At 35.0% G+C, this 23,614-nt stretch overlaps 2 protein-coding genes across 2 annotated transcripts in view; one reads left to right on the forward strand and one right to left on the reverse strand.

Annotated features, from left to right (window-relative positions):
* Window positions 1-23,614, forward strand: part of LOC106665519 (cylicin-1) — an 81,801-nt gene that overhangs the window by 23,194 nt on the left and 34,993 nt on the right. The gene's annotated exons all lie outside the window — the stretch shown is intronic.
* Window positions 991-19,649, reverse strand: LOC106665520 (malate dehydrogenase, mitochondrial-like). The gene is made up of 6 exons (XM_014391982.2): window positions 19,476-19,649; window positions 16,703-17,003; window positions 8,893-9,078; window positions 8,624-8,827; window positions 2,854-2,983; window positions 991-1,355 (listed from the first exon to the last, which is right to left on the reverse strand). Exons 1-6 carry the CDS (start codon window positions 19,484-19,486, stop codon window positions 1,042-1,044), a joined length of 1,146 nt encoding a protein of 381 aa, XP_014247468.1. The 5' UTR covers window positions 19,487-19,649; the 3' UTR covers window positions 991-1,041.

The raw sequence follows: 23,614 nt of genomic DNA on the forward strand, positions 1-23,614 counted from the left end.
AATATGGTCCTCTCAGGCGTTCACATGACATCACGCTCAAGGTAAAGGTCCTGTGTTCGAATCCAGCGGCCCTGCATTCGAGCCCGACATACTTACAAACGAGCTTTCTTTTTCCGAAAACACCTGCATCCTGAGGGTTGAGATGACATCTGCTGTTGCGAACCCTCGTAAAAAAATTAATTAAAAAAAGACCTAATAGAGGGTCGATGGGGTATTCAATATTCCAGCATCAATTCTCTTTCACTACACACTCACGCCAACAAGTACATTCACTCTCAAGTTACACAAAAGCAATTCTATTTAATAAAATAACTCTGTGCCCTCGAAAAGGAACAGGAAATTCAGGTACCCGCTAACGTGCACAAGGATGATTCTTACAGCGGGTAATATTCCTACACGCTCTCTATTCAGAGCCAATTAGGTGGGACACATCGAGAAACTTTCGCTATATGCCGGACACATACGCGTGCATGGCCAAAAAGTGTGGAAATGACGTCTTCTAAGGACAGAACCTCCGATGTCCACCTTCCGTGGACGTCCAACCACCGAGGACAGTGCTCTTGATACGTGAGAGCCACCTTCTTTTAATCACGTTTTATTGCATATTAAGCATCAAAGGGAAGGCGGCGGTTAAGTCCGGAGATGGAATGTTACGGCCTTAGCCGCTTTGTCCACCTTTTCCTTAACCTGCAGACCTCTGTCCAAGTACCCAGACAACAGCCTACCACCATTTTGCTGAAACGCTCCAGTTCGTGTTATGTCTCGGCGCTAAACAATACCGACGATGGTAAAATGTTCCCAACTTTTAAATTTTACTTTTATTGTCAATGACACAAGGTCACTAGATTTTAAAAATCACCTACACACTTGAATCCTGGCTGCACCAGTGAGGAGTCATAGTTAAAGGGACTAAATTCAGATATATAGATTTTACCGTAGTTTCAACTTTTTGTTACGTTTTAAAGTGTTACGTTAAAATAAATAAACACATGATTTTTGAAAAGTGATCTGTTAATGGAACGAAAGTAAAACGTATACGGGTCAAAATGAGAATTGCTTTGAGTTAGGCGGTTGGCATTCGACTTTGATGTGCACATCAGTCGTTTTTGCAGGCAAGTGGGCCACGGGGAAGTCCCAAGGGGGCGGGATGTGTTTTTCTCCCAGGGCAATTTCTTCGGATAAAATGATGATCGCTTCGTCCAAAGATTCCAGCTCGGCTTGGGAGAGCTTCGGCAGGCCGAGGTTTTTTTCCACCCCGCAGCTTCCGAACTCGACAGGAACGGAGAAATACTTGACGCCGAGTGGGTCGGACGTCCGCACGAACGCACACCCTTTGACTTTCTTACCCGACATCCCTGAAATGAAGAAATGAAAATAAAGTATAAAAATGGATAAGATTTGTTTTGTTTTATTCTTCGATCGGGTCGGTCCTTTAAAAGTTAAATACTACCTATCTATATAACCTATCTATCTAAAACTATCCGTTTAATACTCAATTTTTCACAGTTATCACCCTAAATCTCCTTTGAGACAACTTATACTTATCGTTTTCTCTCCTGACAATCATTTAACATTCAATAAATTAAACATACAACAAATTACAAATTCCCAGATAGACTAATTGACATGTATTTAACTTCATTGCTACTTGAGCTTTTTCAAAATATGCTATTTTTTTTAATAAATAACAGCTATAAAAATTTACCAAGTTCCTTATCTTGGTGTTCACTTGCTGTCCCGTTATTGTTCAATTATCCAACTACAGCTTTTTTCTCCCTCGTATTTTCTTTCTCTCTCTTTCTCCCCCTCTATCTCTCTAGCCCTCTTTCTTACACACTATCTCATTAACACATTTATCCTTTTACCTTTTTCCTAAACCATTTTGTCTTTTTGTCTCTTTCTTTGTCTCGGTCGGTCCGTATAAACCTCTCTCTCTCTCTCTCTCTCTCTCTCTCTCTCTCTCTCTCTCTCTCTCTCTCTCTCTCTCGCTCGGTCTTCTCTCTCTCTCTCTCTCACTCCTATTCTGTCTTTCTCTCCTCTCTCGGTGGAAAGGAGAGAAAGGGAAGGGGTGATAAAAAGAACGAAATAGTGATGTACAAACAATCTTAGCGAATGAGATAGAAAGATTGAGCAAGAGAGGTAGATAGATAGAGATGAAGATAGAGCGAGAGAGAGAGTGAGCGAGGGAGAGAGAGAGAGAGAGAGAGAGAGAGAGAGNATACAGAGATAGAGGGAAAGAGAGAATTTCAGTTTTCATCCCAGATGAGGAAGGATAGTCTCCACGAAGTAGTTCTCTGTATGTACGTAGTTAGGGGAATAGAAAGACATCTGATAGAGAAAGGAATCCTAAGAAGAATTGCTTGCAATAAGGATTGTATAACCCAATTTGTTATACAGATCATTTACGTGGAATTAATTCTGCATTCCTTATGGAGCCGTTGATAAAACGTACAAAACAATTCATATGATGTTTAAGCTTATTTTCTGAAAACTGCACGACCATAATCAAAGTGGGGTAGAATAAATAAGGAAATTTTAACGCCTACTAACGTGGAAATGGTTGGCACGACGACACTGATGGCGGGTGAGAAAGCTGAAGCGGTTAATCTGGGAAATATGAGCATCCAGGACTGATCAATGACGATCACAAAGTTTTTTTTTTGAAATGGGAAGAAAAACAGGGTCATTACTACTTATAAATAGATAGAGGAGGTATGGAATAGAAGAGGGAACCCGATTTAAACACCGGAACTGCAAAAATGAACGAACAAAACCAAAACATCCATTCTAACTCATCAATGTTTTTTTTGTAGCTTAGAGAAAAGTTTAGTTTATGAATTATTTCGTTAATACCAGACAAAATGGCCGAGGCCAGCTTCGTCAGACCTCGCGACCGCACAATAGCCCCGTCTTGGATGTTGAAGTGCAGTTTGTCCACTTTCTCCAGTTGTTTTATCTCTTGGATCATTTCCATTGGATCGGTCTGGAAAAGAAATATACAGCGGGTTAGAGCTGAAAAAATGTATCAGGTAATTCAGGACCAAAGGTTTGTCATTTCCCAATGTGCTGATCCTAGGGACTGAACCTCAGGGGAGATTCTGAGGCTGGGTGGCTAATATCTCCCTTAAGCCAGACATCCAGTAGTTCCAACCAATGAGGTTAAGATCCAACGGGGGCTTTCGAAAGCTAGGGCATTTCAGCCCCAATGTATGAAAACTACAATCTATCTTAAAACTAACTTCTATTATACATTCGCACAAATAAATACATTCACGCCTTTGTACGATTATTATTGTTATTGGATGTTATGTGTTTTGTGAATATCGAAAAGCCAATTGGTCCTATCCATTCCGATCCATCCTATTAAAAAATGGAAATATATGGAAAATTCTAATTGGATATGGATACATTTCTGAGGAGGCAGTTTCTCACTGAAGAAGTGGTGAAGCCATAGCGCGTAATCTTGAAACGGCAGTAGAGTAAAATATTCGAAGTCGATCATCCCATATCCAATAGAAATTTGCCACCTAAGCTTAGAAAACAAAATTATTCCCGAGATTGATGGTTAATCATTCGTTTTAAAATTCTTAAAGTTGTTAGGTAAAATAATGAAACGGATGTATATATTAAATAAGATCAGGCCAATGTCGATGCTGGTCGATTCTTGACTAAATGGTTGAGCGAAATTCCAATTCCATAACGTCCTAGGAGTTGTAAACATGCCATGAACATGTGCAGATAAGCGGTCGTACAATGGAACACGTCCCAAGTTTACCATTGATTTGTATCAGTTATTACCTTGGATTATTAACGGGCAGTTCTCCATTCCCTCGTGGAATCCCGTTAATCATCATCCCTCGCGACTTTGCTATTTCAAATGGCCATCTCCATTGGGACGGAGCCGTCTGTGATTGACGGCAGAACGAACTGGTAGCGATCCACCGAGGTCTAAATTGATACAAATAGAAGGATTAATTAAGCCTTTAATCGGGTTATTCCCTTGAGAGGACAAACTTGGAAAACTGGAGGTGCCGTTCCTAATAAAATAACAACATTAAATTAAGATTCTAATTCAAAGAGACGTCAACGAACTGACTTCGAAGAACAATTCTCGATCGATTGATTATATAAAACGCAAAATTCAACATGAATCGATTGTTCTTGACTTACACCTAAACAAATAAACCTGTTACTGGAATATTCAGCTCTTTACTTTTAAATATAACTGACTGTCTACGAAAACGACAGTAGGCCATGAACTCGTGAGGATTTAATTATTTAAAGTGACAAATCATTTTGTGTTTTCTATTCTGATCGATTTTCTGTAATGAAATGTATTTATTATTTATTTTTGCATGAATGACATCTTATCTTGATGTTTATATACTATGTTTATGTTTTATGTTATATATTCTATATCATTGGATCTCAGCTTGCAAAATTGATGGTTTGAGGCCTAGACGTTTCGCTAGGTCAAAATTTGTGTCAACTACTCGTGTCCACTATTTCACTTTTTTTTTATTTTTCTTCCTTTTCTCCCTTTCTGTCCTCTATTTTTTTATGTGTCTTTCTCTGTCTCTGTCCGTTTATATTTCTGTAGATTTCTATCTTTCTCTCTCAGGATTGTTTGTCTGTCACTATTTCTTCCTTTATTTACATCACACTCTCTCCCTTTCTTCACTACGCCCTTCTTCTTTCTCACCCTTTCTGTTTTATTATTTTTAATGCCTTTTCTTGTCTTGTCCGCTTGTCTTTCTGTATATCACCCTCTCTTTCACACCCTTCCTCTCTCTCAATATCTTTCTCTCTCTTTCTTTCTCTCTCTCACACTCTAGGTTTGTATGTTTTTCACTATTTGTTTAGCCCTCTCTTCTTTTTTCCCCTATCCTCTTTGTTTCTCATTCTTCCTGTCTTATTACTTTTTATGTGCTTTTCCTGGACTCAGTCCGTTTATCTTTCTGTACATCTCTCTCACTCTCTCTCTCTCTTCCTCACTCTCACCTTCTCTCCCACTCTCTCTCTCTCTTTCTCTCTCTCTTTTTTATTTTTAACTGATCCACTCTTTTCGCCAGATTTCTCTCACACTCTCTCCCTCTCCCTCTCTCTCTCTCTCTCTCTCTCTCTCTCTCTCTCTCTCTCTCCCTCTGTTTCCCTCCTCCTCTCTATCAATTCCTCTCACTCTCCCTCTGTTTCCCTCCCTCTCTCTATAACTTCCTCTCACTCTCTCTCTCTCTCTCTCTCTCTCTCTCTCTCTCTCACTCTCACTCTCATTCTCTCCCCCTCTCCTCTTTCTCTCTCTTTCCCTCTCTCTCTCTACGGCTATATTACGTTATAAAAGTCGAACCCCACATTTTCATTGTGAAGTACAAACTTTTTTTTTTAATTCTTATTTTTATTAACGTTCTATCCCGCCTATCATGACTCGATCACCTTTACCGAATCTTACGTGATAATAATTTGCCTTGGACAAACGGAAATCGATGTTTCCAAATTGAGGACATTTCCAAGTTGGCGAATTACCTCCGGCTAGACAAGTGTTTAGCGATGACTGTAAGTGCCGCGCAACATGCAGCCTTTTGAAATGGAGAAATGTTAAAAAAAATTTCAATAGTTTTTTTTTTACAAAGAGCTGATAATAGTACATACGGTTTTATTATGAAGAAATTAAATGTGTTTTTACTGGGCCTTAAAAGGATGAATGCGGTCAGATCCGGTGATTATTTTTTCGAACGGTGTATTTTGTGTTTCAACTTTATTTTATTTTTAAGTGGACTCGATCTGATTTGTGATTAAAACTTTTACAATAAAAGATGTCGAGAAGCAAGCATTGTTGGGTTATTGGCTATTGATCCAAATTTAAGTGTGTCGCCGCAGACAACTCCAAGGGTTCTTCGGTGATGTATGATATTCTATTCAGCGCCGGATCGATCACCTCTGTTCCAAGAATCCAATCAGTCGATAGAAACAACTTTGTATTTCATCATTCAATGAATTAGCATTTATTTAACCTGTTTTTCGAAAGGAAGCGAAAATTAAATCAAATGGTTCAATGAGGCATTCGTATAAAACATTACGGATTTACAGTTTCAATAATGAATAATAATGCTTTGGCTCACTCATTTAAATTAGGTCAACGAAAATTGGAAGATCAATAAGTAAAAAAGTTTGGATTTAGTTATGATCTACGATTTTAACTTTACAACGACAAATCATTATCACTCAATTACTTATTTTCACATAAACAAACAAAAGGGGGGAAAATAGTATACTGGGTGTCCTTTTTAGATGGCCCGGTTGAATTTTTCTTGACCATCAAATATTGAAAAACCAAAAAAATACGAAATTAATATCTTTTAGTCTAGTTTTATATGATTATCCATTTTATTTACATATTTGTTGTTTGGATATTTTAGATCCAGTACTAGTTTGAAATTTTAAATAAAACCTATCCTTTTTTACTCACTGATTTAAAGGATTTTTTATATTAAAAACGATGGCTTAATGAGATTTTAAATAGGCCAAAGAGTAACAAAGTTATGGCACAGAATGTTCAAAGTAATATCTTGAATCGATTAGGTTTCGTGGTACGTTTGACCAAATAAGTTCTTTTCAATTAATTAATCTCTAAGTAAGGTTTTGATAAAAAAGATTCGAACCCACGACCTTCGGCTAAATACGCCGCCGCTCTTCCACTTGAACTATCGTGACTTTGATCCACTCGGACACCAACTTCTCATCTCAACCACACCTTGTGAATGTTGAAAAATGGCAAAAAGTAGGGAAAATTGAAAAGGTGGGTTCGAATCCCGCTCGTGGCACTGACTTTTTTATCTCAACAAATACCTTATGTTGATGGAGTCTGCTAGCAGTTTTTAGTCAATAGACGGTTACATTAAAAAAAAAGGTACTCTGCATGTTTGAAACATCAAGAACTACCAACAGGAACACCCTGTTCGAAATAGGTCAAGTAACTTTTTTTAAAAAGGTAGAACGGTTTAATTTAATCGTCCCAAGAAATTCATTTTTTTTTTTTACTTTGGTTCTTAATTTTTTCTTTGTTTTGCCAATGATAGTTTTGATATCGTTTAAACGACTGGTCTTGGATTTAGACAACATGAAAAGCATAAGAGCTAAATTCCAACTTTTGTATACCTCCATGAACTTTAAATATTCTTCAATAATTTTTTATCAGGCAGTCAAATTGAGCGGAAGAGTGCGCATTTCACGTCAAGAACGGTTGATATGTACAGTACTTTTACTGAAAGACTGTAAGGATTTGGGGTTGGTTCATTGGATTAGAGATGTCCTCAGAACATTCAATTTTAAACCGTATCATTCTCGTCTTGACTTCGGGCTTAGATCGACGGTTCACGTTCCTTTTTTCGCCGGCTGGGCTAAAGACGACTCAACAATTTTGGAAGCGAATAATGAAGAGAAAAGGTTGGAAACCTAAATAGACACGAAGAGCAAAGACGATACGAGTCATATTCCTCCTCCATTTAAATCCCAAGCGAGCCGCCTCCGCGAGGCCCATCCCGGACGCAGTTTTACTGTGACGAAGAGCTCGTTAAGTGGAGTAGAGATGCGACCGTCTGTGGAAAAGAGAAAATGAGAGAACAGAGAAAAAATAATAAGCATAGCTTCCGTCTATAAACGAAAAAGCTATTAGCAGCGCAAGCCAAGTAAGCTGCAAGGAGCCAGATATGGCTTAGGAGCGGCACTGAAGGCACAGACGGTTCACGTTCCTTTCGATGTAGAAGAAAATGTTCTCCCAAACATCCTCTGGACGGATTAATACAAGTTCACCACAAATGGTATTCTCAATCGGTGAAATTGTCGAAAGTTGGCATAGGAAAGCCCCCGAGTCAACTATCCATGTCATTACCAAGTTGTACCCATTCTGTGCCATAAATTCGTTATTCTTTGACCAATTTAACAAAAAAAAGTGTAAGTTCTCATTTCAAAATTTCAAAGTACCCTCTGAAGTACCCTGACAAGAAATATTTAAAAAACGGGGTAAAAATTTGTAACAGGACTAAAAATACTATTAAATATGTACTTTTTGGTTTTTAAATAACGTTATCTGTCCAAGAGTATCCGGGTCATCTAAAAAGTACACCCTGTAAATGCTGTTATGCTGAAAAAAAAACTTTAAGTATATTTGACCATTGGACACAAGTTCTATGAAACTTTTTCCCTAACTACCATATTTTTGCTATTAAAAAAATAAAGTTATTTTTGACTCCTTTGTCAAAATTAGTGCGCTTTTGCTGCTATTTTAGATTTCAAAGAGAGGGTAATTTAATTAAATGCCAAGGCGAAATAGCGACCTTCACCTTCTTTCGTCATGTGGCACACACTAACACAATTTTGCCTTTATAAGTCAACCTGGATTAACCTGAGGTCAATTTAAATAAATATGAAACATAGTTTAAACCTTTTGCAAAATATATAGTTGATTAATGTTGTAAAAATTCAATCATAAAACTAAAAAATTACGGTTTTAAATGAGTCATTTGAAATATGTTGTTCAAATTCTTGTTCTTGTCATTCACAAGATACGTACACACTCAAAATGTATAAACATTATTTGGTGATTTTAATCAAAGGAATTGCGACTTACGAGAAGGGGGAATCCTTCGGGCTCGATATACGATATGACCGGAACTATTGTCTCTGGAGTGCCTCCACCTACGACGACTAGATCAGCCAAGGAATGCGGGTCCAGGTTGAGTTTTCGGGCTAGATACGTCTGAGCTCGGAGACAATGGACGTTCATGTTTCCCAACACCCTGCAAGTGTTGATGGCACCATGTTGCGCGAAAACCTGCAATTAAAACCGTCGCGTCATAATAACAATTAAATACATGTATAGTAGTAATTTCAGTTTACCCCTGAGAAAAACGGTACGGTATAATTTAAAGGTGCCGCGTCAACGACTATGACTGCAAACGGGCAAGCGAAACTGCAAGCATTGGCGGCGTCCCGCAGGAAACCTTCGGCCGAGGAGAAAACATCTTCATTTGTCGCCGAATCTTTTGTACAAGTCTTTGAAATTACCAATGCTAAATTCGCCTCCTGCAGTATAAAAACAAATCATACTGGCCATTACTGTATAAAATAATTTATAAGGAAATCGTTATAACATAATGATCTATAATATGACCGCAATGGTGAAATGGTTTGGTTGTCCGTCAAGTATTTGCCGCGCAAGCAGTTCAGGGTTCGAATCACGACAAAACCCATGAAACTCTATATAATATTTTAAAAAGTTATATAAAATAACTTTACTGAAAAGTAAGCTTTGTGTATTGCAGGATTATTATTACTATTTTGATACACAAAAATAATGTAATTATTGTCATGACTTAAAGACACTTCTAGTCAATTTCATTCCAAAACTTTCTTTGGAGATGAATAAAGATGAAGCTGCTCAAGTGTAGGCATGTGTTTTCATGAAAGTAATTAATTATTTAACTTAATGATGTGCCATTAAATGGAATGGTCCTTTTGAAGGAACGTCCTTTATTATACAAACGGAACAGAGAAAGCAAGATAGAGAAAGGTACATAGTTAAATAAATAGATATATAGATTGATAGATAGATGAAATGATGGAGAGGGAAGTGGAAGGGAGTAGGAAAGACAGACTGATAGATAGTAGATAGGTGGATGATAAATAGATATAGTAGGAGGTCGGTGGAGTAGGAAAGACAGACCGATAGATGGATAGATAGATGGATAGGGAGCAAGAGAAAGAAGGAGAGAGGGAGTGAGGCAGAATGAACGAAATGGGAATAGAACAAAAAAGATTGAGCGTGAAAGTGTAAGGGAGAATGAGAGAAAAGGAAGAGCGCAAAAGAGAGAGACAGAGAAAAAGGGAGAGACAGTGAGGGACAATGAGAGAAAAGGAAGAGAGCAAACGAGAGAGAATGAAAGAGGTAGAGAGAGTGTGAGGGAGAATGAGAGATAAAGGGAAAATGTGAACAAGAGGAAGAGAGCAATAAAGAAAGAGAGAGAGGGAGGGAGAAAGAGAGAAAAGGAAGAGAGCAAAAGAGAGAGACAGAGAAAAAGGGAGAGACAGTGAGGGACAATGAGAGAAAAGGAAGAGAGCAAAAGAGAGAGAGATAGAGAAGGGGAGATAGTGAGGGAGAATGAGAGAAAAGGAAGAGAGCAAAAGAGAGACAGAGAAAAAGGGAGAGACAGTGAAGGACAATGAGAGAAAAGGAAGAGAGCAAAAGAGAGAGAGAGAGATAGAGGGAGAATGAGAGAAAAGGCAATGAGCAAAAGAGAGAGGGAAAGAGGGAAAATGAGAGAAAGAGGAGGAGAGCAAAAGAGAGAGAGAGAGAGAATTTTTGTGTAATGGTTAATCAGAGAGTACCAAAGAGGGGTGTGAGTGAGTGAGAAGTGTTGAGTAAATGAAAAAGAAAGAAAGAAAATAAGTAACAGTTCATTTGAGTGAGGGGGAGGCACAGAGAAATAGAGCGAGAGAGAGAGAGAGAGAGAGAGAGAGAGAGAGAGAGAGAGAGAGAGAAAGTTGAGTTTGGTGATAGAATGAGGATGAGTGAGTTAAAGAGATAGAGAGATAAAAGGGGAGTGCAAAAGCAAAAAAGGAATATCCACATACTTATAGAGATAAATATTGATGGATAAATAGAGAAAGAAAGTGTGGACGGTTCAATTTACTATGTTCCATTTGTTTAATTTGATCCTTTCGTTAGGGACTATAATAAATAATTAAATCTTGGAATATATAATACAAAACATAATTAAACTGTTTAAAATCCATAAGGATTTTGTTGTTCAAGGGGAATCAGCCTGGATATTTTATCGACAGGCTCACAGAAAATATTCACAAATATCTTTCACGTTTTAAAACGTCCAAACAAAAATTCTGGCAATTTCATAAAACTTGAAATACAAAATAGTCGAGATACTTTTCATTCAATTTCTGCGTTTTAAAAAACCTAATGAGGATAATTATTCAGTTTTTTTTTTTTTACAAAATAATGAAACTTTTTCTTTTTATATATTTTTAATTTTTCATAATGCTGTCTTTATTAATGCCAATCGATCAAAAAATACATTGTTGTTAAAAGGTAAAGTATGGTAATAGATCTTAGGAATTTAATGAAGTTAATTAACATGTAAATGGGGTTGTCTTTGAAATTCTCTCAGAAAGCGATTACATTGTTATAATGTTTACTAATCAGTACATATTTGTTAAATGTTTTTTTTTTAATATAACAAACGTACTTATTACCGAGGAGCATAACAGAAAATCGTGACATACGTTGTTGACTTTCTTTATTTGCCATTTCCGATTGGAAAACGGTCAATTCACCGAGAGTTTTTAACTCGTGCTGGTATCATGTACCTTGAACTCCCTGAGAGACCATTTTGTGAGTTAATTATTTCTAGTTATTAGAGCAATTTTAATTAGCCGCAATTGAGTTTTGGGTTTTAATTCAATTGCGCGATATAAAAGCCCCCCGGTCTGTCTTCAAACCGTCTTCAACTAAATTAATTAAAAGCCCTGTTATAATGCGAAACCCCGGCCGATTTGAAAATGAATGTGATTTTGTCTTTTTAATGCCATATTTTATTATAATAAACTCTTAAAAATGCCTAACTGAAATATTGTCAATACGTTCTAATATAAAATAAACTTTTCTTATGAGTACATAGTGCACCTTTAATTTTTTTTTTAAATATTTCTAGTTTATTTAGAATCTTAGAAGACAATTGAATGGATTAATATAGTTCGTTGTATCTCAGGGATCAATTAACAAGAAACAAATGTATGCAGTGTTCCAACGGCAACCGTTACAACCGGAATATACAACCAGTGATTGAACATTCCATCACGATCCTTGTAGAACAGAAATTCTTCAACAGAGGATCGCAGGTTATTACAAGTAAAAGTAACTCTGGCGTATCTTGTCGAATAAAGGGAGAATCGATACACAATAGAGAAGTCGGGGGTTGGAATGTTATTAGCCGCAAAATCCCTTACCAGGGGTAATTGAATCGTTGAAGTCAATTTCCCTAAGACGACACTCTTCCTGAAGGTTCTATCACGTTTAACCCATTTATACATCCTCTTTGGATTGTGTAGAAAAAAAACTACTATAAGGTCTATTATTTCAAGATGCTCTTTAAAAAAAAAAAATTAATTAAAACAGACCTCATCGAAGAAAGGCGTATATGAAGTTTCAATTAATTATTCTTTTTATGTAAGGTCTTGGTTCAGACAAAAAAGTCAGTGTAACGAGCGGGATTCGAATTTTTATCTCAACAAACACCTTAAATAAAAAGAGTAATTAATAGAAAGAAGTAACTTGGTCAATTGATCACAAAAAAATAAATGGATTAATATTTAACAATTAAAAGAAGTATCACTTCTCTAACAGCTCCCCTTGGCCACTTCATAAGACGCTGAGAATCCAATCCTGATTACACGACATTTGAAAAAATGGCAAAAAGAGGGAAAATTCGAACGGTTCTAGGTTGAGATGGAGAGTCGGTGTCCGAGTAGATCGAAGTTATGATAGCTCAAGTGGTAGAGCAGCGGCGATGGTCGTGGGTTCGAATCCCGCTCATGACACTGACTTTTTTTATCTCAACCAAGACCTTACATAAAAAGAATAATTAATTCAAAGAAGTAACTTTGTCAGTTGACCACAAAAATATAAATGGCTTATATGAAGTTTACACTTCTACACCAGACCATTAGAGAAAAGGATTTGTAATCATATCACTAACAACACAAAACTTTTACAGAGAAATGAGTTTTAAAAAAAGGTTTAGATTCAAGAACCTTCTTGTAATTTATTTTTTAAATTTTAGTTGTTGCCTATTAGTACATGTTACAAGTTTGATCATAGTTCGTTTATACACCATTAATACTGGTAGCCTCCAATGAACATACCCAAAATGGCCAATATTGGCACTCAGTATGAGGGATTAATGGGCAAGGAGGTTTCGAGGTACTAAGGCAGGATCCTCAGGATAGGAATGTGTATATCGTGCTCGAACAGATTGGTTATGTTGACTAAAGGTTACAAAAACAAGAACTCTATCATGTCAGATAGCCAAGCAGCCATCAAAGCACTAAGCTCAAATATCATTAGTTCAAAGGTGGTGTTGAACGGCAAAACCAAATTGAATATATTAGGTACGCAGAAGAAAGTCAGCCTCTGCAGGGTCCCGGGATACATGGGAGTTGAAGGCAACGAGAAAGCGGACACCCTTGCAAGGAAAAGAACTGCTACACCGCTGATAGGACTCGAACCCTTCTGTGGCATAGGAACCTAAACTATTAATGAGTATCTCAGACAGGAGGACAAAACGAAAATGAAGGAACAATGGAATTCACTCATTGGACACAGGCAATCCAAGAATCTCCTAACAAATTTCGGAAGAAAAGAAATTACAAAATGTGTCGAAGCGGGAATAAACTGGCCAAAAATGGACAATTTTGGCACTCATTATGAGGGATTAAGGGGCAATGAGGTCTCGAGGCCATCGTCGATTAAGGCAGGATCTTCAGGATAGGAATGTGTATACAGGCATCTCGAACAGAATGGTTAGGATGGATCGAAGTGTGAAAAATTTACGATTGGGATCAGTTCGTGGGCAAAAGGAATCAGGTCGTTGTGGATGATGAGGTTAGTGTCTTGGTAAGGAGCTTTGACAATTTGTCTGAGAATTTTTGATTGGAAGGATTTGATGCACTGGACGCCGTCTGTTCAAACTGGTCGAAGTAAACTCTTGCATAAGGTTATTTTAGTGTTGACGGTTAAAACGGATTTCAATACTAGAATCTTCGTAGTTGTTGAAGTCTTCTGTTAAGTAGTTAAGTCTTCCATGTCAGGCTGCTGTCTATGTACAGAGCTAAATTTCGACTTCATGCAAGTCGGTATTTCTTTGGTGTTGATGACAGTGGAGGGAAAGAATAACGTGAATCACTGGTTACACGTTTCTTTCAGCCTTGTCCTCAACTTTTTGCAATGGCACTCGATAAAAGTGCTGTTAGATGTTGGAGAAAGTTTGAGAAGAAAACAATACGATTCGAGTTAGAGGACAAAATTGTTGTCTTCGTAGGTGGTTTGTTTGTTATACAGGTAGATCAGCAGTATAGATTATGGGTGTTAAGAGGCAAGTTTGCTTTATCAAAAAGATGTTGATAACATTTTATATTATCAGTGTTCCCCATTAAAATTAAAAACTTTGTGTGAATTGCCTTAATTAAATCTGCAACGTTCTTATATTCATTCGTTTCTCCTAATAATGTGTGGTGATTGTTTTTCTGAAACCTACATCACACCAGACGGCATCTCACGATTTCCGAATAATTTTAATAGTTTTATTTGATAATCGATATACTGTCTGAGAGGAGTGTTCTCATCCTGCGGAGCGACCATCGACTGTGCCTTTGTTTGGAGATATTGTTTTTTGGACCATGCGTGATCACTGCCTCAGAAAATATCTCGAAATTTATTTTATTGAAAGCCACGGCATTGTACAAGAAATGAGCAGTCATTTAATCGCTTTCTTGGTCTGCTAAAATAGCTTAAAAAAATTTAACTTGTTTCTATTTCTTAATGCGATTGGTGTTAGTTCTGTTAGAAACTTTATAATTGTTGCAGACTGGTATAGCTGGAAAATTGGTAATGATTTTATTTTTTCTACTAGTGTAGGAGACGTACTATTTTTCAAAAATGATTTATGTATTTTTTGAGGTAATTTCATGATATGAGATGAGCTTTCTGACGAGCTCTCATCCCTGGAATTGTGAAGAATGCTAATATCGGGATACATGTGTTGGTTTGGTTGATTTTGGAGGATTGAGGATTGATGGAAGGATGAAGGATTGGGTGTTCGTGTGGGTTTTTTTGGAATGTGTATTTTTTGGTTCCATCTCCGTGGAGCCTTTTTTGTTGACAGGTGAAATGTTGGGTGTTTTGTATGTTGTTTGTGTTGGTGTTGCTTTCTGAGTTTTCTTAAGCTCCGCTACCCGTATTTATGGAAGCTAAGAGGATCTGCTCAAAAAAATGTATATATAAGAAAAGAAAATAACAAAATTTAATTAAATCCTTCAAATATGAAAAATAACAGAAAAAAATATATACTTAAATATGAAACAATAAAAAAACAAAGATTTTATACACAATTTTTCTGCATGCTGAGGTACAAAGTATTGAATTTTAAATTTAGGACAGACAAGAAAGTAACTGCCCGAGTTCACGTGGTTGACCCGAAAGAGAAGAAAGAAAATAGTTTTTTCTCTCCCGAGAGGTTTCGGTGAACCCGCGAAAAACTATCCATCTTTTTGTGGCGCCCTCTTTCAGGCAGGCGCACCTTTAAACAAACTCTCCAATATATCCTACACATAAGATGATATAAAGGATTGGATCAAGAATGCTCCCTTGCGGGACGCCAGCGTGTCCTGCTTTCCAAGAACTCGTAGCATAGACTCATTCTGAACCAACGGTCTGTATATTTCAAAGATATAATTTATTGCTTTTTTAAAAAATCAATAATATGTAGTTTCTTTATAATCTTTTGGATTAAACATATAAAAAGATACAAAAACCAAATGTTTCGAGTAAAATAAGTAAAAAGATTTTAGGTTTCTGGAAAAAAATGGATTCGTTTTAAGTATTTTTTAAAGCTCCTATGAAATTACAATACAAATTTTTATCGAAAACGAGAAATATAAATTTTTAAGTTTGATTACCTTAGGGCAATTTTTTGTATCCGATTTTCTTTTAAAAATTCATAACTCCCTTGGATTTTATTATAATTCATATTTTATTTTATTTTAGGATCATTGAAAATAGACGCATAATTTTTGATAAAGGTTAAAATATGCAATAGGAATATGTTTTTTTTTTGTCTGAGTGGACCTGATTGTTGAACAAGTTTTTAAAATTATAAGATTTATATCCTTCCTATGAATGAGACCAGCGGTTCGTAAGGGTGGTGTTAAAATTTCATTTTGTGGTATAAAAAACAATGAATATGATTTTTCTGTATTTTAGTACTATTTGTATCCATGAGAAAGGTTAACAAACAATTGAAACTTAGAAAAATCATGTTAGAAATATATTTCAGGAGTAACCTACTTTAATAATATTATTTATTTAAATAACGATTATTTTCTATTTGTGCCCATAAGAGCATAATAAAAAATACATTAGAAGTATTGGCCTTTGACAATATTTGTAATTTAATTAATTACTTTAAGTTGGCAATAGAAAATAACACGATCGTTTTCTCCTGTCATGTAGAAAAAAGGGGAATTTCCATTCAAGAATTTTCTTGTTCGAATTCATTGAAAATACAATAACGTGATTGACCCGAAAAATCGTTGACTTAACCTTTTCAACATCTAATAGTTTCCGTTTGACCAGGCGGCTTCGAAAATAGCCGAAATCGATTAGAGCGTAAATGGCCAAAAATATTTTCCCTCTTAAGGTAATCTTACCCTGGGGCACTTTTGTAATCTAAGCCTACGTGATTATACTAATTGGCTCGGAAAAAAAAGATAGCTGCAGGTGTTCGAACAAGAGATTAGAGCATTGAAAATATATGCGTTATAAAGCTTTTCTGGTTTGAAAAATTAGCATGGATTATATTAATGTTAGTAATGTTTTATATATGACAATAAGCTTAAGTAAATAATTATTTTATCTGACCTTAAGAGACGATTCGATCTGAGCTTCGCCGTAAAAAATGTTCACGTTTGCCCTTCCGGGTATGTACTTTATATCATTGGCGAAGCTGGCCGTCCTGGACGATACGTGGATGTTAAGCTCGCTGATCCCCGGGTTCTGCTTCAATGCCAGGCATGTGTAAAGTCCGGTGTTCGTGTCCCCGTTCAAAACTGTCACTCTGAAGTGGGGGCTCGTGCACTGATCACCTCCTGGCCTTTTCACAACCGCAGGCAAATTTGAACATTTTCTTATGTGTTTTAAAGTGTTTGATACGGATCGTAGCCTGAGGAGGAAAAAGTGCGTTTCAAAAGCTAAGTTCTACGGTGAATTTTTCAAAATAAAACGGAATCATAAGAACGAAAGAGCTTTTAGCTAGTTACTCTTAAGCTTTGAGCTACTATACTTGAGGATTCTGATAAGTACGTTTTTAACGACCTATAAAAAGATGAGTAAAGTTCTTTTTTTATTACAATTTTAAATCATAATAAGGTATTATTTTTAATGCCATTAAGTCTGCAATAAAAACATTTCTTTGGCAGATCGAAAACGCCCTAAACATTGTGAGAAGATTGTATGAGAAAATACGTTTAAATATCAACCCTAAGAAAATATCTAATGTGTCTTTTACAAGTAGGAGGATGCTAAACCTAAAAGCACCCTCCATAAAAGATAAAGATTTTATCTATCAAAGAAACTAGCTTCTAGCATGTATAAATTCATTTTTTTAAGCAAAAATATTCTAGCATTATATAAATTCATTTTTTTATCTCAAATTTTCTAGCATGTATAAAATCATTTTTTAATCTAAAATGTTCTAGCATTGTATAAATTCATTTTTTTTAAGCAAAAATGTTCTAGAATTGTATAAATTCATTTTTTTATCTCAAATTTTCTAGCATTGTATAAATTCATTTTTTTAAATCAAAAATTTTCTAGCATTGTATAAATTCATTTTTCTAATCAAAAATGTTCTAACATTGTATAAATTCATTTTTTAATCTAAAATTTTCTAGCATTGTATTAAATCATTTTTTTAATCAAAAATGTTCTAACATTGTATAAATTCATTTTTTTATCTAAAATTTTCTAGCATTGTATTAATTCTAAAATTGTTAACATTGTTTAAATTTGACAAATGCATGTAGGATGTGGAAAAAAAGTGAATTTATACAATGGTAGAAAATTTTAGATTTAAAAAAAGAATGAATTTATACAATGCTAGAAAATTTTAGATTTAAAAAAGAATGAATTTATACAATGCTAGAAATTTTAGATTTAAAAATAAATAAATAAATTGAATTTATACAAGGCTAGAAAATTTTGGATTTTAAAAAAATTATACAATACTAGACAATTTTAGATTAAAAAAAATGAATTTATACAATGCTAGAAAATTTTAGATTAAAAAAAAGATTTATACAATGCTAGAAAATTTTAGATTAAAAAAAATGAATTTATACAATGCTAGAAAATTTTAGATTTAAAAAACAGAATTTATGCAATGCTAGAAAATTTTTAGCTAAAATTATGAATTTATACAATGTAGAAAATTTTAGATTAAAAAATTGAATTTATACAATGCTAGAAAATTTTAGAATAAATTGGATTAATTTAATTAAATTTAGAAATTTTCTAGCATTGCATAAATTTATTTTTTTATTGAAAATTTTCTATCATTGTATAAATCCAGTTTTTTATCTAAAATTTTCTACCATACTATATTTTTTTGTAGAAATTTTCTAGCATTGTATACATTCTATTTGTTTAATCTAAAATTTCTGGCATTGTATAAATTCATGTTTTCACATCCTACATGTATTTGTAAAATTTAAACAATGTTTATAAATCCCAGGCCCTGAAGATAATCTCAATAAAGATCGAAACGTTGGTACGATAGAGAAAATATTTTTCTGAAACCTACGTCACACCAGACCGTATCTCACGACCTGCAAATAATCAGTAAACCATAAAATCGAATTTTATTTTCCTATTCGTTTTTTTTCTCCTTGCAGTTTGTTAAAACTTTATAAGATGTAAAGTATGTTTCCTTGACTATATCACTATTTTTGAGAATGGGTGTGTGATTTTCGGTCCATGGCTGAAATGTTTAATTCCTACGGAATAAAACTGTTTTTAGAGTATGATGAGCTTTTCCTTGCTTCTCCTTGTATAATTTATTATAATTTTCCAATAGAGGGAAGTTTAACAGTGGTTAAAAAGCTGCTTTAGGCGTTGTAGTCATTGCCCCGTAAAGCCAATTCCCCAATCTTTGCACATTGCCTTGGTTTTTTTTTATCTTTAGAGGGTAAAATTAAACTACCAGCTAAGTTTGAACTGAAACAACCTGACCCGTTCATAGATCCCAAATGTTTTTATTTATGTATATTTAATATTTGTGGTTATATTATGCAATGAAAGCATAAGAACCGTATAGACATTATTTTTTTAATTACTTGTCTATGTATTTTTTTCACTGCTTTTATTTATCAATTTGATTTACCTATTTGTAAATTTTAAAAAATACAATCTTTGTAATATGCACTGTTACATGCATATTACATGCATTATATGCTGACAAAAATAAATTTTTTTGTTGGATTTTTCTGTTGATTCTCGGTAAGAAAGGACCATTGTTGGCTCATATTGTTTACAATGTTTAAAATACTGTTCAAATTTCTTTTATTTGGTAGAAAAAACTCTTGTCAGAGTTTTTTTTATGGTTAAAATTTAATTTCACTTTGAGAATTTTACTCACCTTGAAAACATTGTGTTGATTCGATTTTTTTCTTCTTATGATGTATACTGCTTTATGAGTGAGAGTACGTAAAAGACGTGAAATAGTGTATTTTGTGTGATATTGTTGTCTTGTGAAAAAATTTCGTAAAATATTATCGCCACATGAAAATCAGCTGGGATCTTTCCTTCTTTATGAAGCACCGCCGAAATTTTAAAATAATTTACACAAAAAAAAATAGGAAGTGTAACGATTTGTTCCAGGGTCTTTTTAAGGCGATTATTCATAAAAATTCTTTTTAATAAAAATCCGGATTTTGTCGGCATATTTTCTTTTTACGTTCTTTTGAAAAGAGGATAAGAGATAATTTTAGTTCTAGTTAAGCTTTAGTGATTTGTACAAGGTCATGGATCTTAGGACTAATCCAAGTTTTATGTTGAAAAGCCCTCCCCTATTTCGCCCCTTTTTCACCATCATTATCCCTATTACGATTATGTCTCTAAACCAGGGTTAATTTTAGTCTAACCGTGTCCAAAAATATATTCTTGTTTGGGTTCGGGAAAGGAGATCGGGCACAACAATTGACATATTGATCGGTAAACTCCATCAATCACGTTGAAAGAAAAGCCAGGTCGGCAGAAACAAACAGATTTCGTTCAATTCAAGTCTGCCAAGCGGAAAAAGATACTGTGAAGAACTAGTTAAAAAAAAGTTCAACTAATGTGTATTGAGAGTATTCAAAATAATAGCAGCAAAATAATTCATGATTTTTATCAGATAATTACTTTGATCTGATGTTTGAAATCAATAAATGTTAATTTCATTTGCTTATCATGAAAGTCTTTTCAATATTGTTTCTGATGTCCTAGTCAAGTTTAAAAACAGGTTTTACTAGGCCATTAGTTTTAACAAATCAAAATGACATTCAGATGGTTATCGTAAAATAAAGCAGAGGATAATGGTACACAAAGAAAAACTTGGTCGTCGTCGATATCATGGGTGGAGTTGTGTCGTGGGGGTGTCTCGTATCCGACCTGTGACAAATCTACCCTTATCTCTGCCCTCACTTCTCCTAACTCATCACTCCGCCAATTAAACTTGAGTAAACATCGGGAACAAGTTCAATTATCTCAACAGCCCTGTTCGTCCTGTTAACGGCGATGAACTATTGGAAATGTAATTTTTAAAGGTGGAGTAAGGGCTTTACTCAATGGATTATTTGGAAAATTCCATAACTGTGAAATATTTAATATTGGCCCTCTTTTTTAAAAATAACTAAAGCTGATCAATTTACAAGACCATTTAGTTTGTTATCGATCGTACAATTGTAAAAACAAAAATGAATAGTTTTTCAAGGAATCGTTGACTAGGTTTTACGTGAATAAACATAATAAAGCTGAATATGTCCAAAATTTATGCTGTGGTTTGTGTTTCCTTTAAAACTTATATCAAACTGTATTATAAGGATCAACAATTTTTTATCCACTAAGGATAAAAAATCTCTATCCTAATATACCTATGGTAAAACCATTAAACCATGCAACTAGTTTACCTTTTGGAATTGTCAAGATTTTAATTTCGAAAAGAATAAGAAACAAAGGGGTTTCTGTGGCCGCAGGATTTAGTCTTTGACACGGCGCTCATCACTGTAAGGTAAAGGTCCCGGGTTCGAATCAAGCGGCCCTGCATTCGAACCCGACATACTTACAAATGTGCTTTTTTTCAAAAACACCGGCACCCTGAGGGTTTATAGGACCTCTGCTGTTGCGAACCCTCGTAAAAACAAATTAAAAAAAAAAAAAAAAAAAAAAAAACTTTCCAATTAAAAGGATTGATATATCCAGGATTTATTTTAAAACGTTAATATTATTGATTTTCATTTACAAAATTGATGGATTTTAAGCACCCTGGGCCACATACCCTTGACTTATTCCATGTTCCAACAATGCTATGATTCTAGTCGAATCCGTATCAATTATTACCATCAGTTACACAAATTTGAAACTTGAAAATGGGACAACTTAAAAAAATAAAACCGCCAGAACGTTAGAAAGAAGCAAGAAAAGAAAAACCAACAAAAAAGGATTTACTATTCAAAGATTTATTTACAAAAACCCAATTGGAAACTCAATTGGGATATTTTATGTGTTTTATTTACTTCTAATCTTTTAAAACAAACCAAATATTGTTATAAGAAAATCAATGGAGAATTGCCTAGAGATAATTAAAACTATTTAATGGTGTCTATTTTTTTTCTCAGTGTAGATATCGCACACCCACAAGAAAAGTGACACAAGTCGAAAAATTATAAAATGTTTTTTATTAAGTATTCTGGTGTGAGATGCTGCAGGAAAAATGACACAACTGGTGGACTCTGGTAGGCAGCACCATGTGTCACTTTTGAATTGGGGTAGTTTTTAAGGGGTAGTACAGTTGGATTTTTAAAATTTTGTGTTTTCGCCTAGGCCTTGGAGAAAGGAAAGGCAATATTGATGGATCATGACAGTTTTTATTGCCAACAACCGTAACTGCTTGTATTTAATACATAAATTTTAAAAAAACGTAAACTTCCATTTGTCTCGTTTGTAAAATTTTCTTTTGCTGAGTTATGACACTTTTTTTGTGGGCGTGCGATTGCTGACTAGCAATTTAAACAAAGCCATTGCTTTTGGGATATGATTGTACAATTAAAATCTTTGGAAAATACTTATTATTGATTTTTCGTTATTTAACGAGGTAATTTCGGAAATAAAGAAGAACGAATAAATGTTCCAATCAAAACATTAATTTTAGTTCAACTCTTAGGGTATTGATTTAGTTTTAACTTGATAATAAATATAAAGAGTGATTCAGTTTTCGACGATATCGTGGTAAATTTTCCTTGGGTGCGTGTTTGGCTCACACGTGAGTCATTCTTTGACGCACTGTGCAGTTTTTGAATTGATCACTTAATGGTTATTATCGCACACTTATCAGTTAATCAGCAATAAATACATGTAAGATATGTATTTTCAAATTGTCTACGAGCTTCGATGTATAGTTTTTAATGGATTTACAACGTACGTCGAGACAATTTCAAAAGGATAAATGTCAGTTGGTTCGAGTGGAAGTTCGGCATCAATCCCTCAACGCTGATTAATTAATTTAAAGCTCCAAATTAAACAGTAGGGTAAATTATTCTGATCAAGGTTGCCAGTCCATCTTTTACAAAAGGAAAATTTCGTAATAAATTATTTCGGTGAAAGAGTGTTGAGTGAAGACCACTTTTAAGCTAGCAGGAGAGGAAGGGAAGGGCGCAGAGAGAGAAACTGAGTGGCAGAGAGAGTGAGTGAGAGAGAGGGAGGGAGGGAAGAGTGAGAAAGAGAGATATGGATAAAAGAGTAGATGAGTTAAAAATAGACAAGAGATAGATAGAGTAAAAAAGAGAGAAAGACAAGTATGTATATGCGGAAAGACAGACCGACAGACTCAAAGAAAGATATGCAGAAGAAAGTGTGAAGGCTGAAAGGATGAGAGAGAGAGAGAAAGAGCGAGGAAGGGAAAGAAAAATAGAAAAAAAGAGATAGAGAGAAAGAAAGAGAAAACTGAGTGAGAGAGAGAGAGAGAAAGAGAGAGAGTGAGTGAGTGGGAAGAGTGAGAAATAGAGATAATGCGAAAAAAAGAGGATCAGTTCAAAATAAACAAGAGAGAGAGGGGGGACGCAGAGAGAGAAACTGAGTGAGAGAGGAAGCGAATGAGAGGGAGGGAAGAATGAGAAAGAGATATATGGAAAAAAGAGTGGATCAGTTAAAAATAGACAAGAGAGAGTCAGAGAAAGAGAGAGAGAGAGAAGGTGAGAGTAAGAAAGAGAGAGAGTCAAGTATGTAACACGGAAAGACAGACAGACAAACTCAAAGATATGCAGAAGAAAAGTGAGGAAGGGAAAGAAAAAAGAAAGAAAGAGAGAGAGAGAGAGAGAGAGAAACTGAGTGAGAGAGAGTGAGTGAGTGAGAGGGAGGGAAGAGCGAGAAAGAGAGATAATGCAAAAAAAAGAGGATCAGTTAAAAATAAACAAAAGAGAGAGAAAAAGTGAGAGGATGAGAGTGAGAAAGAGAGAGAGACAAGTATGTGTATGTGGACCGGCAGACTCAAAGAAAGATATACAGAAAAAAGTGGAAAGA

Source organism: Cimex lectularius, unplaced genomic scaffold (genome assembly GCF_000648675.2).
Source record: "Cimex lectularius strain Harlan isolate CLEC.00 unplaced genomic scaffold, Clec_2.1 scaffold37, whole genome shotgun sequence".
Classification (NCBI taxonomy): domain Eukaryota; kingdom Metazoa; phylum Arthropoda; class Insecta; order Hemiptera; family Cimicidae; genus Cimex; species Cimex lectularius.